Below are 16,634 nucleotides of genomic sequence, written 5' to 3'. Positions count from 1 at the left end.
GCTAAAGAGAGAACAATATCAAAATAAAAACTCCTTAAATGAGTGGCAAAACGCGATCCTGTTGTTCTAAGTCTCGGAACCAGGGCTGCTTTAAAACTCGTTCCTGATCTTGGGTGTTCATTGCTCTACCCTTTTTCGTCGGAATGGGAGCCCTGCCAGAGGTTCTTCAAGCTAAATAGCGGATTTTCCGGATCAAAACCCATCACTAACAATAGGCAACACATTAGACTTCCGCTCTTGAGAAGAACTGATCAAAATAAAGGAACTCACTGGAACAGAGAAATTGCAAGTTTGAGAATACCAATACAATTTGAAATCATTTTCGTCCAGCAGTTTGGTTAGGGTCTGAAATATGCAAAACAAAATCATTTAGAAAGTCGTTCCCCTAAAGTTCTTTTTCCATGATAAAAATTCTTCAAATTTCCTATAACTGGTCGGTTTAAGTTATTTTACGGTTAAAAATTGCAACCGTTTGTTTGACCCAGAAATGACAGAAATAAGTCAAAACTGAATTTGGTTCCAGGATAACGCTACACAGCGAACAACTCGACCCAGAACACCTCGACCCAACGGACAACTCGACCCAATGGACAACTTGACCAAGGCAAATCGATCCGGTGGACAATTCTACCCATTACAAATATTAGGCCCAATATGCTTACAAATAGTTCATACTTAAGGAGCAAAATTGGAACTGTGATGTTAACATGTCAAAATTTGAATGGTTTTATCCAATTCATCATTTGATCTTTAAAAGCAAGTTATGTAAACATTAATCAAGGTGAGAAAATCAAGTTTGATATTGTTTTAATCAAACTTGTTTTTTCACTTTAATGCCTTACTGATGCTTACATCCTAGCATGCACATCAAATTTTGACTCATCAAGCTTAAACTTTGAATCATAATCATGTTTTTGGTCAATATGTTGTGTTTAGTTATTGTACTTTGTCGAGTCTGTCGGGTCAAGTTGTCCCCTGGGTCGAGTTGTCCGCTGGGTTGAGTTGTCCGCTGGGTTGAGTTGTCCGTTGGGTTGAGTTGTCCGCTGGGTCGAGTTGTCCTGGGTTGAGTTGTCCGCTGGGTCGAGTTGTCCGCTGGGTTGAGTTGTCCGCTGGGTCGAGTTGTCCGGTCACCAAACGCTTCTTGTCTGTGACAGCCCATGTCAGTCGCCTAAGTTCCAATGCGATCAATTTTATCATACTTGTCCTTGGATCGGATTTGAGGTTCTCTTTATTTGTTATGATTTAAAGTTGGAATGAGGCCATTCATAGTTTGAATATTGCCGATTACAATGGCAGAATAAATCACCTAAACAAATTTGAATTGGCTCACTTTTTATCTGGCTGAAATGAGGTACAACGCGGTACAAAGCGAAAAAAAATGAATGGTGGATTATGAGAGAGAATAAAAAGATACAAATACATACAACTTCCATTGCCAATCTTGTAAGGATGGCCCCACTCCAATCAAGTTTGCACTTTTCTTCTTTTCTCCTATACTATTTACTTTATTCCAAATAAGCCCTTCATAACACCAAAAGATCTGGTTGAATAGATGAATTTGGCCAAATTGAGCCCAAAGCCATCCCTATTATACCATGAAATACCGTCCAGACCAATTTTAGCATCGCCAGGAGCACCATTTATAGGGTCAAAACACGTATAATGCGTGTTTTGGCCTGCCATCTGATGATGGGTGTCCAATTGAGGGATATTCCCGCTTTGTCGTCACAGGCAACATTAATTATTGCCTCACCCTCGGGAATTACCGCAGGTTCACCCATGTTAACCCATTTAAGTTGTTAAAGCAGCAACTCATGGTGTAATTAAATACCGCAAAGAAGCTTGAACTTGGCAAGCCTGGGATCGAACTAGGATTCGCAAATTGGAAAGCGGATGCTCAAAATTGGGGTACCAATACGGTACCCCAACAAGCCTATGTCACGTCACACTGCTGACGTCACTCTGACGTTGAGCTCCAATAAATTTTGACCCTAAGAATTTGGCTCCGTCTGTGCAGATAGTCGTGTAGTGAAGGGATGAGGCTAATAAGTCCATTAAAAGGTATCTGAATAAATCACAAACAATAAAATACAACAACATCTGAAATTGGAGGAATATTAAAATATGAAAAGGTGATAGTGAGCTGGAGTTATCATTTGAGTATAAAAGTCAGTTTGATGGTATTCAAAGTGCTCTTCTAAGATAGAAAGGTAGTTGGATATAACTGATTGGAATTGAATAAGAGATTTATTAAAATTATACGTCTTGCTTAGAAATGTGACAAAAGCAGAATTTTGAAAAACAGGACACTTTAGGGATCACGAAGTTTCCAAGTTCCGATCCACTTTTATTAAGAATACACTTGTATTATATAGCTACATACACCAAAGGGAAGTTAGTAAGTCAAACATGATAGGAAGAAGGGACAGTGGTTTCAAGGTGAAAGGTTACATAAACTACAACCTACAATCGGTTGGCTGCCACCTAAGGCCTCCTGACTTGAATCACAAAGATATGTTTGTCTGGAACTTGCTCGGCCGGGTAAACTTTCCTAGTTTTCATGAGATTCCTAAGCCACCCCAAAACCGAACGGTTTGTTTCAGCGGGATGACCTTGACCAAAGCGCTGGACTACAAGGCGGCACCATTTTATGAGGTCAAACCGGCCTCGTTCAGCCAGTCAAGACCAATTCTACTCACACTAAACAAAGGCAAACACTGACCCAAAGCAATAGCTAAGTATGATGGCACCAATTACACTTAATAACTGTTTGCTAGTATGTGAAGATTTCCAATTTATATATTTGTTAATAAAAAGCTAAAGAGAATTTTTTTGAAAAAAGTCTACCTTTACGCTTCTATTGTACACAGCAATTTAGTTCAACTTGCAACATCCAAGCTCAAAGGGTTTTGCCAAGCAAAATCACGGCAAGCATAAATTGCAAAAAAAATCGATATCCTCGTAGTTTGACAGTGCGCCCAACAGTCAATGTCAAATGATCCGAAGAGACGCCCCCTGCTCAAATGGACCAAAAGATTGAAGCAACTTGTGGTTGAGCCTAATCTACAAAAGTTAAACTTCAGATTGATTGAACTCCAAAAGGATATATATTTCTTGCCAGTTTCAGGTTTGAGCACAAAACAATCGGAAGCATCTGTACCTAGAAGAGTCTTTGATACTTCTTATCACTTTGAACAAATAATTCACCACATTCCTTATCTGTGGCGTGCCACCAAGCTTCGATAAGATACAATAGAGGCTAAGGACTATGGATATATCAACGACCAATTAAATTTGGATTGATAAGTGTGGCAGTTTCCAAGCCAAAATGGATAGATATGGTCTCATAAACCCCTGATCCAGACCTAAGATCCCTCGAGGCTTTAGGATCCTCTAGCTCGTGACGTTGCTTTGTATTTCAAGTGTGTCGTATCTCTGTCATGTCTCCCAGCTTCGACAACATTCACGTGAGGCTAGGGAACATGGATTCTCTCATCGAGGCCTTTGATTTTGATCGTTTAGTTTGACAAACTGTGAGACAAAATGTATCCATATGGCCTTAGAAACCCCTGGTCTAGACCTAAGTTCCCTCGAGGTCTTCGGGTTGTTTTGCTCGTGTCCTTACTTTGTATTTCAAGTTTGTCACTGACTCTCATCTCCAAAGATAATGGACGTTCTCAACAACGAGTTCGGGTATGGACAAAGACTGGTACGACAAGAACCAATGAAACAGGAATCATAGCAATGATCAGTCCAACGCGAACATCTTTGAAGGACGAATGCCAATGTTCACGGGCCCGTGTATCAAGCTTTCGTAAACCGGGCCTTTGCAGTGACTGGGCCGACTCAAGGGGTCAAGGTCAACGAGTTATCTCTTATTCACTTTACGGAAACCTTCAAAGCTCGTATTTCAAAGGAATCCGACTTAATCTCGAAGGAGTGGAACAATTCTATCCTGGTTACACAATGAGACTCTATCACAATGCGAATGAATCTCAATCAGGGTTTAAAGAGCTCTGTGACATCTTTTGTCAGTCTAACATCCTCGACCTGTGCAACGTGCGTCACATTGGTGAGAATCTACCTTAATAACGGGTTTGATAAAAGCAAAAAAATGCCCTCATTTATTGCTAATGTAAACGAGCGGTCCAGGAGGCAGATCGATTTAGGTGAGAAATCATTCCTCCAGGTTTCGTGGGTTCAAACCGCAGTACCGAATATCGACCTTCAGAGAAGGTACCTGGCAGTGAGTGGTGTAGTTTCCTAAAATGAGCAAGGTCTCCGGTTCGATTATCTTGGTCGACCCTTTTCAAAAAAAGTTCTAGGCACCAAACCACACACGCAGGCCGAAAACCAATTTGATACAAGCTTGACACTGCCTAGCGGGGAAAAAAGGGACGGTGGAGGGTCCCCCTTTAACCCAAGCAACTACCAATCACAACAATTTATGGTTAGAATATTAAACTTAAATTTTGGTATCATTGGAAATGATCCAATTTCATACCAATGTTTAACATAAACACAGACTGCTCCTCTCCTCGAGGATTATTTAGATTGACTCAGGAAAGCAATTTTATTATTAAACGGTAGACACAAGTGTTGCAGAAATGTCAGGTACTAGTGCTGGGGCGAGTCCGGCAAAGTCGGACTCGTACGGGTCCTCTGACTTTTTAACTTTCAGTCCGGCAAAAGACTCGAGTCCGGCAGAGGACTAGTAGTGTCTTTTATCACAGTTAGTTCTAGCAAAAGGGCTTGTCTTGCGAAATTCCAAGAAAATTTAAATGTTTTTTTACTAGACCTGGCTCGAGTCCTTTCTAAAAGACTCAAGTCCGGCTATTTTCTCCAAAATTGCATAAAATACTCGAGTGTACTCAGGCTCGACTCCAAACTCGCCCCAGCACTACTGTAAGCTAAGTCTGTCAAGTGGATGAAATTGAAGGAAAAATGTGGTCACCCTGATTTTGGGCATTTTGGGGATCAAGACAAACATGACAGTCAACTCGCACCATCCGCCCTTTGAATTTTTAATAATCGAGTTTTTTTGAGTGAGGTGTGTCATAAAACCTAACAAATGAACATGTTTGGTGTAATTCGGCGAACGCACTATCAGATTGGCTCAATTCCACAATGACATTTGCTTAGACGAGAAGGTAAAATGAAATTGATATCAAAATCCAGTGCATGCATAGTGCAGTTTGGCTGGGCATGTTGTCTTGGATTTTACTCCATGGAATAACGTCAGTTGTTCATGAACACGTTCACTTGACAAGCCCCATTCCATCGATTAATAATGAAGGGTCAGAAAATGCTTTTTTTTGGTTAAAGAAAGTTTTAATTTATGTGTTTTTAAGTAACTCTAAAATGAAATAAGACGGAGGATTTTGGTGGACGGCTATGGATTTTTGAATTGTTTTCCATACTTGCTTAAAAACCATATCAAAATGTAGTGCATGCATAGTGCGGTTTGGCTTTGATTTTACTTCATGGAATAACGTTAGTTGTTCAAGAACGCGTTCACTTGACAAGTCCTATAGAACAAATGGCTTAAGAGTTGGAAAGATGAGTTGGGATGTTGGCAAAATAGTTTTTTTATGTTGTGAATTTCCAAAAAACAATCCTTGCTTTCCCTTTAAGCTAGTTGTAGGGTGAGTCCGTCAAAAGTCGGACTCGTACGTGTCCTTGAATTTTTTGAGTTTTTGCCGGACTCGAGTCAGTTTTAGCAAAAAGACTCGTCTTGCGAAATTCTCAGATTTTTTTTTTCCAGCAAAATCGAGTAAAATACGCGAGTGCACTCGGACTCGAGTCCGAAGTCGTGCCAGGTAAATTACTTGGCGAAAGCACTGTTCTTTTCTAAACTTAAATCTAAGCGCACATAGATTTAGTCAAGGTGTCCTAAAATTAATCAAGAAATAATCAACTTTGCGTACCCTTTTTCTTTCAGAAGGCTACCCTGACCTTGAGAAACAGTTTGGGATGTTGTGGAGGTTTCTTCCTCTGGCAGATCAAAATGTGATTGAATTACATTCCCGGGATTTGGATTCGCGGATTTCAGCCCGTGAAGTTGCGGCAGTTCACGATTGGCAATATACCGGGAAACACTTTCATGTGATGCGCGACAATCCGGCTCACACGTCTCGAATACTAGGTGGGCACAAATAATTCATGAATTTTCATGTACGAGAGCAATTGGGGCCAATATTAAACAACAAAGTATTCAACTAGGACTTGTGTATCGAAGTGATATGGCCGTGAGTGATTTAGCATGCACACAATACTATAGACCATATGTAGACTAATACTAAGTATTAAATTGTGAGCTGATTTACCGTCCAGCACAATATGAATCAAAACTAATGGTAGCTTCTACTTACGTAGGGTATGATCGAAGGGGGGAATGATTTTTTTTTATTTACACTGATTTATTTCAAGAGTAACGGTAGCAAATTCTATTCAAATCCCAATGTCTTGAATAGACTTCATGATATTGGGATCCAAGGCAACGTTCTCAAGTGGATAAGAAGCTTCATTCATGATAGGAAGCAAATTGTTAAGGTTGAGCGATCCCTTAGTGACATACATGATGTGAAGTCAGGTGTTCCCCAGGGTTCCATCTTAGGGCCCCTCCTTTTTATAATATTCGTTGCCCCGCTTCAAAAGCTTAGTATTTCTGCCAGTCTCTCTTCTTATGCTGACGATACAAAGTTAGTTTCGGGTAGGGATGGCCAAGATTCCACTAGCCTTGCAAAGGACCTAAAAATAATCTATTCTTGGGTTACTGAGAGTAATATGGCCCTGAACGGAATGAAATTCCGCTCAATGATCTACAGGTCATTGAATACTCCATTGGTAGAAAATGGAGGTAAAGATTTCAGCAGGTCTCATCTATGACAGATTTAGGTGTAGTCCTACAAAATAATGGAAAGTTCGATGAGCATATCCAGTTGAAGATGGGTAAAGCTTTTCAAATGTGTGGTTGGATATATCGCACGTTTAAGTCTAGAGACAGCATCACGATGCTAACTTTGTACAAGTCGATTGTCCAGCCGCATCTTGAATATACTTCGCCCATTTGGGCTCCAATGAGTTCAGCAGGTTTGCAAAAGGTCGAACAAGTCCAAAGAAGTTTCACTAGGAACATCACAGGATTGAGAGAGCTCTCATATTGGGAGAGACTAAAAAAATTGGGATTTTACAGTGTTCAGAGAAGGTATGAAAGGTGTCCGATACTGTATGTCTTCAAAAGCATTCATAGACTTTGTCCCAACCCAGGATTTAGAGTCATTTCTAGTGACCGTAGAGGCTTAATGTGCGTATTGAGAGCACCTACAACTCCTCGAGAATCCAGGCTAGTTCGAACAATGAAGTCCACCTCTCTTATTTCTCGGGCTCCTTTATTGTTTAATTTGCTTCCCTCTAATGTCCGTAGGGAATACGTAGGCCTTGTTGATCCGGTTGCATTTTTCAAGTCCGACTGTGACAAATTTTTAGATAGCTTTCCTGATAAACCCTACATTCAAGGAAATGATTTGTCTGTTTTCTACAAAGGCAAGTTGCTAGTTCATATTTATGTATTTTAAGAATGCTCAGATTTTATCAATTACTGATTATATTTGCTGGTTAGCATCTAGATTAGGTAAAGAAATAACATGATATAGGGTTTAAAAGTTTGTGCTTGTCAACCCCTTTTGGACAATTGTACTTACTTTTGAAAAGACTCAATCAAAGTTTATGCTTTTTTAATTAGTTAGCAACAGATGACTTTGGAACAAGAATGGACAGTTTTTAAGAAGTAGGTGTCGACTCAGCAATACAAAGAAGCTTTCTTCAGAAAAGAGCACAGCAGAAAAGAGGTGCATGGCACAAAAAGTATGAGTTTCAGCATTTAAATTGACGTTTTAAGTAGTTTTCTCTCTTCTCATATTTACCGCTCATAATGTGAATGACACACCGGGGATAATGCCATCATAGCAATGCTTTGACTAGTTTCTACTAATTGTCTGTCTGTACCCTCAGCTTTTCTTTTGACTTTTAGGAGGTATGTTCGGGGTTCATATCACTGAGGATTACTTCAAAACGACGTCAATGATTTGGAATCAAATGTACCGAAATTCAAAAGACCAGCCTTGGCGGAAAGGATATGACCAAAACTTGCTAAAGATTTGCGCTTGGCCCTATATCGAAAATGATCTTGTAGTTCATGATAGCTATTTATGTCAAAGATATCCACACCCAAACAATAGGCCTTGGCCAACCAAACGCATCGAAAACGAGGCGAACAATTTTGTGGGATCAAACGGAGGTATTTTGAATGTTCAATGTCCAATCGCTTGTAGGCCAACCGACCACCAAGATTGGATCTATTGTTAAAAAGTGCGTTAAGTACTTGGAACTAGTTGTGATCTGCAAACTAAGCGAGTACATTTCAAAATATAGCGATCACTTGTTTTTAACAAATGTTCAATGAGAGTTCATTTACGAGGGCATAGGCCACGCTAACTTTGATCAAGAGGGCTCCCAATTTATCAAGAAAAAAGGAAATCAAAAGATAGAATAAAGTACATCTATTTTCCAGAATAAATCAGAAAAACGGGAAAAGCATTTTGGCTCACAAATAGCAATTTAAAAATCACAGATCAAAAAAGGTCTGATCAACAAATGGCAAGAGCACGCCGAATTGTGTATTTTGGAGCTAAAAGAGCAAAACCAGATCAACAAAAAACTTTGTAACAACGAAAAAAGAATGCATTTTCATATTTTAATTTGCCACGAAGGCTTCTTTGTCCGGGAGCGAAGGATTANCTTAAAAATGTGATGAATAGAAAGAAAAATGTCGAAAAGGAATTGAGAAAGTGGAAACTGGCTATAAAGTGAAAAGTTGAAATTCGGCTCAATTTTTTTGACCAAAAAGGGCAATACAAGTTAAAAAGATTTTGGTAGTTTTTTTCCAGTTTTTACCTTTTGCTCCAGGTCTAGTTGTGTTATTGTATTGTGTTATTAACTCAATTAATATTGAAAATCAATCAATTTGTTTTCAGCTTTTACTGAAGAAGTCTATAGAACGGAAGGCATGAATTTTTTAATCGTGTCTCCGCCTTGAAAATTTCTCCTTCCCTTCCGCTGGATGGTCTGTGTTATGTAATACCTCAACAAGTTTATTCTTGAGACTATTTCAATTTTGACTAAAATTTTCTCGGACGAGTATTAGTTGTGTCCACCACCATTCTAATACCTCAAATCACGACCATTTCTTCAACGAGTAAGAATTTGCTTTCCTGAGCAATATGAATCCATCTGACTTCAAAAACTCGCCAATCAACCACAAGTCTCCACGATACTTATTGAACCAATTCCTTGAAGTCTTGCTTTGTATTTCAATTTTTCTACTACCTCTCATCGTCAAAGATCATGGTTATTTTCAACCATTCAAAAGAACAAACCACTTCATGTTTAATTTGGGTGATCAAACCTCTAGGAAAGCCAAAATACATAGTTATAATTTGCTATTCCTTACTACCGATTTCTAAAAATTCGTCATTAAAATGCAAATTGCTTCTCCACAAGTATTTTAGATTCACTTGAAAACAGAGAGAGCACCTTTTAACTGAACCTTCAACTTCTGTGCGTGCAAATGACAGGACAACCTCTAGTCTACGTAAGTACACAAAAATTGAGCAATTCTGTACTACGATACCCTTTTTCTTTCAGAGACGTACCCTAACCATGACAAACATTTTGGGATGATATGGAGATATCTGCCCCTAGCAGATCCAAATGTGGTTGAATTCCATTCTCGGGATTTGGATTCACGGATTTCAGCCCGTGAAGTTGCGGCAGTTCGGGATTGGCAATCTTCCGGGAAACACTTTCATGTGATGCGCGACAATCCGGCTCACTCTGCTGATATATTGGGTAAGTACACATCTTCTTGTATGAGAATTGAACCTAAACTAGCTAAAAGAATGTCTATAACCAACTTACCCCTTGATCGGCAAAACAGTAAAAAGATTGGTCGACTGGGAGTTGATCAACGTCGCTTTATGGCATTTCATTTTTAAACTAACCTGCTTGAGATAACGCCGAATTGAAAAGCCTTCAAGCGAAGGAAATCCGATTTGAAGTTAGTTAAAATGCCACGTTGCCTTAATTCACATCTAAAAATATATATTTTGTGAACTCATGATGCCAGCATGCACTTATGGTAACAAATTGAAGGAACATTTGTAAACCAAAGCTAACAGGAGGCAGTTACACTTTACGACATCCATGCAAATTTATTGTTCCCAACTTTGTAAGCCTGTAACCTTGATCACGAAAGGCCAGATGCTTTAGAAAATGTAAAGATGAATAAAGACTCCTCATTTTGAATCGCAAAACCTTGCGATATACCAATATATATATAGATAATAAATATAAGTAGCAATATTCAATTTAAAATCTTTCACCAATAAAATGGAAAACACATTTTCATTATACAATCTGATAGGAAATGATGAGGTCTGATATATTGATCCATCAAGCATACAGTGCAAAACTCCTCGCTAAATCTTATCTAGACGTCAGCGATGGGAATCTTCCATGACTTGAAACGATTCCGAGAAGAGTAAAATGATAATATAAAATTTAGCATTTTAGAAAACATTCTGTCGTTTCTACCTGTATGTTTGTGTACACCTAGACGAAGCACGGGAACCGATAAAGATTATTCAGTTCTTGACATCCTCGAATCGAGAAAAAAATATCACTAGTTGCGCTGAATCTTGTCTACTAAAACTTTGAATCTTCACCGTTAAACAAATAGATATTCAGGTGAAATGAAGCACTTGAAAATACCCTCCAACAGAATTTCCAATACAAAATATGCTCAAGAAGCAACAAAACGCCCGAAGAATTTTCTAACTTTATTTCTTGAGTTTTTTTTGCCAAGATTCAAGAGATTCTCAACTCTCTTTTTCTATTTGTTTCAATTTGAAAAAAATCAAAACAATTTGAGGCCTGTTTTTTTAATATGGCCCCAACAGAGAAGTGTACCAACATCGAAACTCGGTCTCTTTGTCGAAAGCCTACAGACTCTCGAGATTTAACCACAACAAAAACAAGGATGCCCCTAGCGGAGATTGCGAGCATAAAGAGCTCCCTCTAGAACCTGGCTTTTTAAGAGGACGCTCTATCTTGGTCNAATCTAGATGTTAAGCAACAAATAGAATCAGTAGTTAGTAAAATCTAAGCTGTCTTAAAATACATAAATATGAACTAGCAACTTGCCTTAGTGCAAAAAGACACATCATTTTATTAACTTTTTTAATTTGCAAGAGATTAACTAAAATGTGTTTTTGAGATCTCAATTCACTATCTTGAAACAATACAGCTTTGTAAAATCAAAACGAATATCATTATTATATTTTGAATGTGAAAAAGTCAAAGCCACACTACAATCCGTGCATTTAGTGGTTGGGTAATTTTAACTAAAATTTAGTCTTAAATTTAAAAAAAAAAGATTGGCAGCTGTTTGACTAATATCCAAAATCACTTTTTTATATTTGTAAGGAGTATATGAACTACAAGTTCATCATACATCATTAAAACTAAGATATATGTTTATTTAAAGAACAAAGTGATCCTTCTCATTTTCTGACATCAAACGCATCTGTTCGATGCAGCGCGTGATTGCATGTATGCAGCTCTCCGTTCATCAAGCAGTCGTGTTCTCTTACTCGAAGAGTGCTGATGTCCTACCAATAGTTTCATTGTGAACCCTGAACCACAAACCATTGCGAAAATAAACTCCTGAAAATCATAAAATAGCGGCTCTTTTATAGTCTCATTAAATGGTGCATCGTCAACTTAAAACCCCGTTCCACCAAACTGTGCTTTTGTGGAAAATGAGATCACACATTTTAGAAATTGTTGCAAAGTGCTTCAAGTAAAGTGCTACTTTCTGGTGAAAGGCTCAAGATTGGAATCGCGAGGCTAGCCGTCAATCCAGGAGAAGAACCGTCCGCACCATTGTCGGATCATTGCCGATCTTGAAAGCCTGAAGGTCGACACTACAACCACACCCAACCTTTCATTACCTATTCTGGAGACCAAAATTCCCAATTTTTACTGCGAGGCTTTTCTTTAGATTTTTGTGTTTTTTGTCTTTTTTTTTAAATATAACTTTTCAAAAATTTACTTGAACATACCCTTTCACAGCTTGCCAAATATAATTGAATTTTGAAACTGAAACCACCATGAATGATTTGTTTTTCTTAAAAAAGTAGCATTATTCTAGCATTTTCGAATTCCAACTTGATTTCTTTAAGCATCAATTTTGCACAAGCTGGCATCACCGGCTGGAGTAACGAATTCTGAAGTGAGTTGAAGTGCCGATTTGAAACTAATAAATTGGTAAATATGAAACTGTAAAACATCTTAACCATATGACCTTCCTAAAGTTATTTTTCATTGATTTAGAATCTCGTTCAAATAAATGCAAATGGAAACGAATGTATTCAAGATTAGTTTCTAGGAAAGCGTTGATGATGCTACTGTTTTAATTCAGCAGANAGTAAGTACAATTGTCCTAAAGGGGTTGACAAGCACAAACTTTTAAACCCTAAATGATGCTATTTCTTTACCTAATCTAGATGTTAAGCAACAAATAGAATCAGTAGTTAGTAAAATCTAAGCTTTCTTAAAATACAACTTGCCTTTGTTCAAAAAGACACTTCATTTTATTAACGTTTTTAATTTGCAAGAGATTAACTAAAATGTGTTTTTCAGATCTCCACTCATTATCTTGAAACAATACAACTTTGTAAAGTCAAAACAAATATCATTATTATATTTTGAATGTGAAAAAGTCAAAGCCACACTACAATCCGTGCATATAGTGGTTGGGTGATTTTAACTAAAATTTAGTCTTAAATTTAAAAAACTGGTTGGCAGCTGTATGAAAAATATCCAAAATTACTTTTTTATATTTGTAAGGAGTATATGAACTACAAGTTCATCATACATCTAAAAACTAAGATATATATATGTTTATTTAAAGAACAATGTGATTCTTCTCATTTTTTGACATCAAACGCATCTGTTCGATGCAGCGCGTGATCGAATGTATGCAGCTCTCCGTTCATCAAGCAGTCGTGTTCTCTTACTCGAAGAGTGCAGATATCCTACCAATAATTTCATTGTGAACACTGAACCACAAACCATTGCGAAAATAAACTCCTGATAAGGCATAAAATAGCGGCTCTTTTATAGTCTTTATTAAATGGTGCATCGTCAACTTAAAACCCCTTTCCACCAAACTGTGCTTTTGTGGAAAGTGCGATCACACATTTTAGAAAGTGTTGCAAAAGGCCAAAAGAAAAGTGCTACTTTCTGGTGAAAGGCTCAAGATTTGAATAGCGAGTCTAGCCGTCAATCCAGGAGAAGAACAGTCCGTATCATTGTCGGATCATTGCCGATCTTGAAAGCCTGAAGGTCGACACTACAACCACACCCAACCTTTCATTACCTATTCTGGCGACCACAATTCCCAATTTTTACTGCGAGGCTTTTCTATAATATAACTTTTCAAAAATTTACTTGAACATACCCTTTCAAAGCTTGCCAAATATAATTGAATTTTGAAAGTGAAACCACCATGAATAATTTGTTTTTCTTAAAAAAGTAGCATTATTCTAGCATTTTCGAATTCCAACTTGATTTCTTTAAGCATCATTTTGCACAAGCTGGCATCACCGGCTGGAGAAAAAAGTCCAGCCTGTTTTGCAAGTTCATTTTACTGATTCGTAAACAACGACCACGCGAAGACGAATTCTGAAGTGAGGTGAGGTGCCAATTTGAAATGGATAAATTGGTAAATATGAAACTGTAAAACATCTAAACCATATGACCTTCCTAAAGTTATTTTATTATTAAAATATACAATTTAAAATCTTTCACCAATAATATGGAAAACACATTTTCATTATACAATCTGATAGGAAATGATGAGGGCTGAAATATTGATCCATCAAGCATACAGTGCAAAACTCCTCGCTAACTCTTATCTAGACGTCAGCGATGGGAATCTTCCATGACTTGAAACGTTTCCGAGAAGAGTAAAATGATAAAATAAAATTTAACATTTTAGAAAACATTCTGTCGTTTCTACCTATGTTTGTGTACATTTGACGAAGCACGGGAACCGATAAAGATTATTCAGTTCTTGACATCCTCGAATCGACAAAAAAATATTACTAGTTGCGCTGAATCTTGTCTCCTAAAACTTTGAATCTTCACCGTTAAACAAATAGATATTCAGGCGAAATGAAGCACTTGAAAATACCCTCCAATAGAATTTCCTATACAAAATATGCTCAAGAAGCAACAAAACGCCCGAAGAATTTTCTAACTTTATTTCTTGAGTTTTTTTGCCAAGATTCAAGAGATTCTCAACTCTCTTTTTCTATTTGTTTCAATTTGAAAGAAATCAAAACAATTTGAAGCCTGTTTTTTTTATATGGCCCCAACAGAGAAGTGTACCAACATCGAAACTCGGTCTCCTTGTCGAAAGCCTACTGACTCTCTAGATTAAACCACAACAAAAACAAGGATGCCCCTAGCGGAGATTGCGAGCATAAAGAGCTCCCTCTAGAACCTGGCTTTTTAAGAGGACGCTCTATCTTGGTCCTTGAAAATCATTGAAATGGGTTTTTCGTTGAAAAGTTGAGTACACCAATATCTTCCAATTTAAATCATGGATAAGTTTTAGCATTACAAGAAAGCATTTATTGGTTGTTCTTTGACGGAATTATCATTTGAATTTATATTAAAAGCCTACTGCCAAACAAGCCCTGCTTCTTCATTTGACAAGCCAGCCTCGCGCAAGTGCTCTTTAATGTTACGGAAGAAAGGAAAAAGATAAAGAGTGCCCTAAGACGCAACAAAATAAGGGACAGTCCAGTTAGCTGAGGCCTTTGCTTGCACTGCTTGACAATAATTTGGCGCTTTTCTTTGCCATTTGTCTGGAAGCATTGCCGTCAAAAGCTGAAGATGACGCACGAAGTTCAGTTCTTGGAGGGCGCTACTTTCTGTTTCTCAAGAGTCAATGCCAATGATAATAATGAGACTCTCTTTGCTTGCACTGCTTGACAATAATTTGGCGCTTTTCTTTGCCATTTGTCTGGAAGCATTGCCGTCAAAAGCTCAAGATGACGCACGAAGTTCAGTTCTTGGAGGGCGCTACTTTCTGTTTCTCAAGAGTCAATGCCGATGATAATAATGAGACTCTCTTTGAGTTATAGGAGGTATGTTCGGTGACCATATCACTGCGGATTATTTCAACAAGTCGTCAAGGATGTTCGTGAAATCAAAGGACTATCCTTGGACAAAAGGCTTCGATCAAAACTTGTCAAACAGATATGCTTCGCTTTATGTACAAAATGATGTATTGGTTCATGACAGTTATTTATGCCAAACATATCCAAACCCAAACATAGACCTTGGCCAAGCAAACGCATCGAAAACGAGACAAACAATTTTGTGGGGTCAGATGGGGGTATTTTGATTGTGCAATGTCCAAGCTTTTGCAGACCAGCCAATCACCAAGATTGGACCTATTGTTAAAAAGTGCGTTAATTGAACAAGCAGTATTTTTGCCGAATATTTCAATCATGCATTTGCGATCTACGGACCAAACCTGCAAATTGTAAATGCTCGTATAAATGTTTTACTCTTGAAAACATCGTATTTTTTTCTTACAATTAATCGCAAAGGTTTCCAAAGTGATATCAATCTCGTTGGTAAACCTGTCTGCATCTTTGTTTGCACTACTACTAGTTGCAACTACCTACAACCTAGAGTACAACTAAACCTGCAAAATATTGAGTATAGATACAGTGATCACGCAACCTCTCCTTTCGAATAAAAACAGGTAGATGTTCCATGTTGTCTTTTCTACTTATAATTCGTCATGAGAGTCTCCAAAAATGTTGCCGNGAGTCAATGCCAATGATAATAATGAGACTCTCTTTGAGTTATAGGAGGTATGTTCGGTGACCATATCACTGCGGATTATTTCAACAAGTCGCCAAGGATGTTCGTGAAATCAAAGGACTATCCTTGGACAAAAAGCTTCGATCAAAACTTGTCAAACATATATGCTTGGCTTTATGAACAAAATGATGTATTGGTTTATGACAGTTATTTATGCCAAACATATCCAAACCCAAACAATAGACCTTGGACAAGCAAACGCATCGAAAACGAGACAAACAATTTTGTGGGGTCAGATGGGCGTATTTTGAATGTGCAATGTCCAAGCTTTTGCAGACCAGCCAATCACCAAGATTGGACCTATTGTTTAAAAGTGCGTTGATTGAGCAAGCAGTATTTTTGCCGAATATTTCAATCATGCATTTGTGATCTACGGACCAAACCTGCAAATTGTAAATGCTCGTATAAATGTTTTACTCTTGAAAACATCGTATTTTTTTCTTACAATTAATCGTAAAGGTTTCTAAAGTGATATCAATCTCGTTGGTAACCCTGTCTCTATCTTTGTTTGCACTACTACTAGTTGCAACTACCTACAACCTAGAGTACAACTAAACCTGCAAAATATTGAGTATAAATACAGTGATCACGCAACCTCTCCTTTCGAA

General features: G+C 37.9%; 1 protein-coding gene across 3 annotated transcripts; it reads left to right on the top strand.

The window, feature by feature from the left end:
• The first annotated feature begins 3,038 nt into the window (after positions 1–3,038).
• LOC131880175 (uncharacterized) lies at positions 3,039–16,616 on the top strand. Of its 3 annotated transcripts, none has more exons than XM_059226715.1 (4): positions 3,039–4,072; positions 5,942–6,145; positions 9,706–9,909; positions 16,014–16,616. In XM_059226715.1, exons 1-4 carry the CDS (start codon positions 3,544–3,546, stop codon positions 16,346–16,348), a joined length of 1,272 nt encoding a protein of 423 aa, XP_059082698.1. In that variant the 5' UTR covers positions 3,039–3,543; the 3' UTR covers positions 16,349–16,616. The 3 variants fall into 3 exon arrangements, with proteins under 3 accessions (XP_059082698.1, XP_059082699.1, XP_059082700.1); XM_059226716.1 differs by lacking the exon at positions 16,014–16,616 and adding an exon at positions 15,276–15,872 and having other exon boundaries at positions 3,042–4,072; XM_059226717.1 differs by lacking the exons at positions 9,706–9,909; positions 16,014–16,616 and adding an exon at positions 8,033–8,454 and having other exon boundaries at positions 3,127–4,072.
• The last annotated feature ends 18 nt before the right edge of the window (positions 16,617–16,634 follow it).

Source organism: Tigriopus californicus, chromosome 5, assembly GCF_007210705.1.
Source record: "Tigriopus californicus strain San Diego chromosome 5, Tcal_SD_v2.1, whole genome shotgun sequence".
Lineage (NCBI taxonomy): Eukaryota > Metazoa > Arthropoda > Copepoda > Harpacticoida > Harpacticidae > Tigriopus > Tigriopus californicus.
This window is presented reverse-complemented; position numbering and strand designations above follow the sequence as displayed.

Excerpts from the sequence above, each read along its gene's own strand:
- LOC131880175 (XM_059226715.1), top strand. The coding sequence starts at position 3,544 with ATGTATCCATATGGCCTTAGAAACCCCTGGTCTAGACCTAAGTTCCCT. Across the intron at positions 4,073-5,941 it reads GTGCAACGTGCGTCACATTG|AAGGCTACCCTGACCTTGAG; the intron begins GTGAGAATCTAC and ends TTTTTCTTTCAG. Across the intron at positions 9,910-16,013 it reads TCACTCTGCTGATATATTGG|GAGGTATGTTCGGTGACCAT; the intron begins GTAAGTACACAT and ends TTTGAGTTATAG.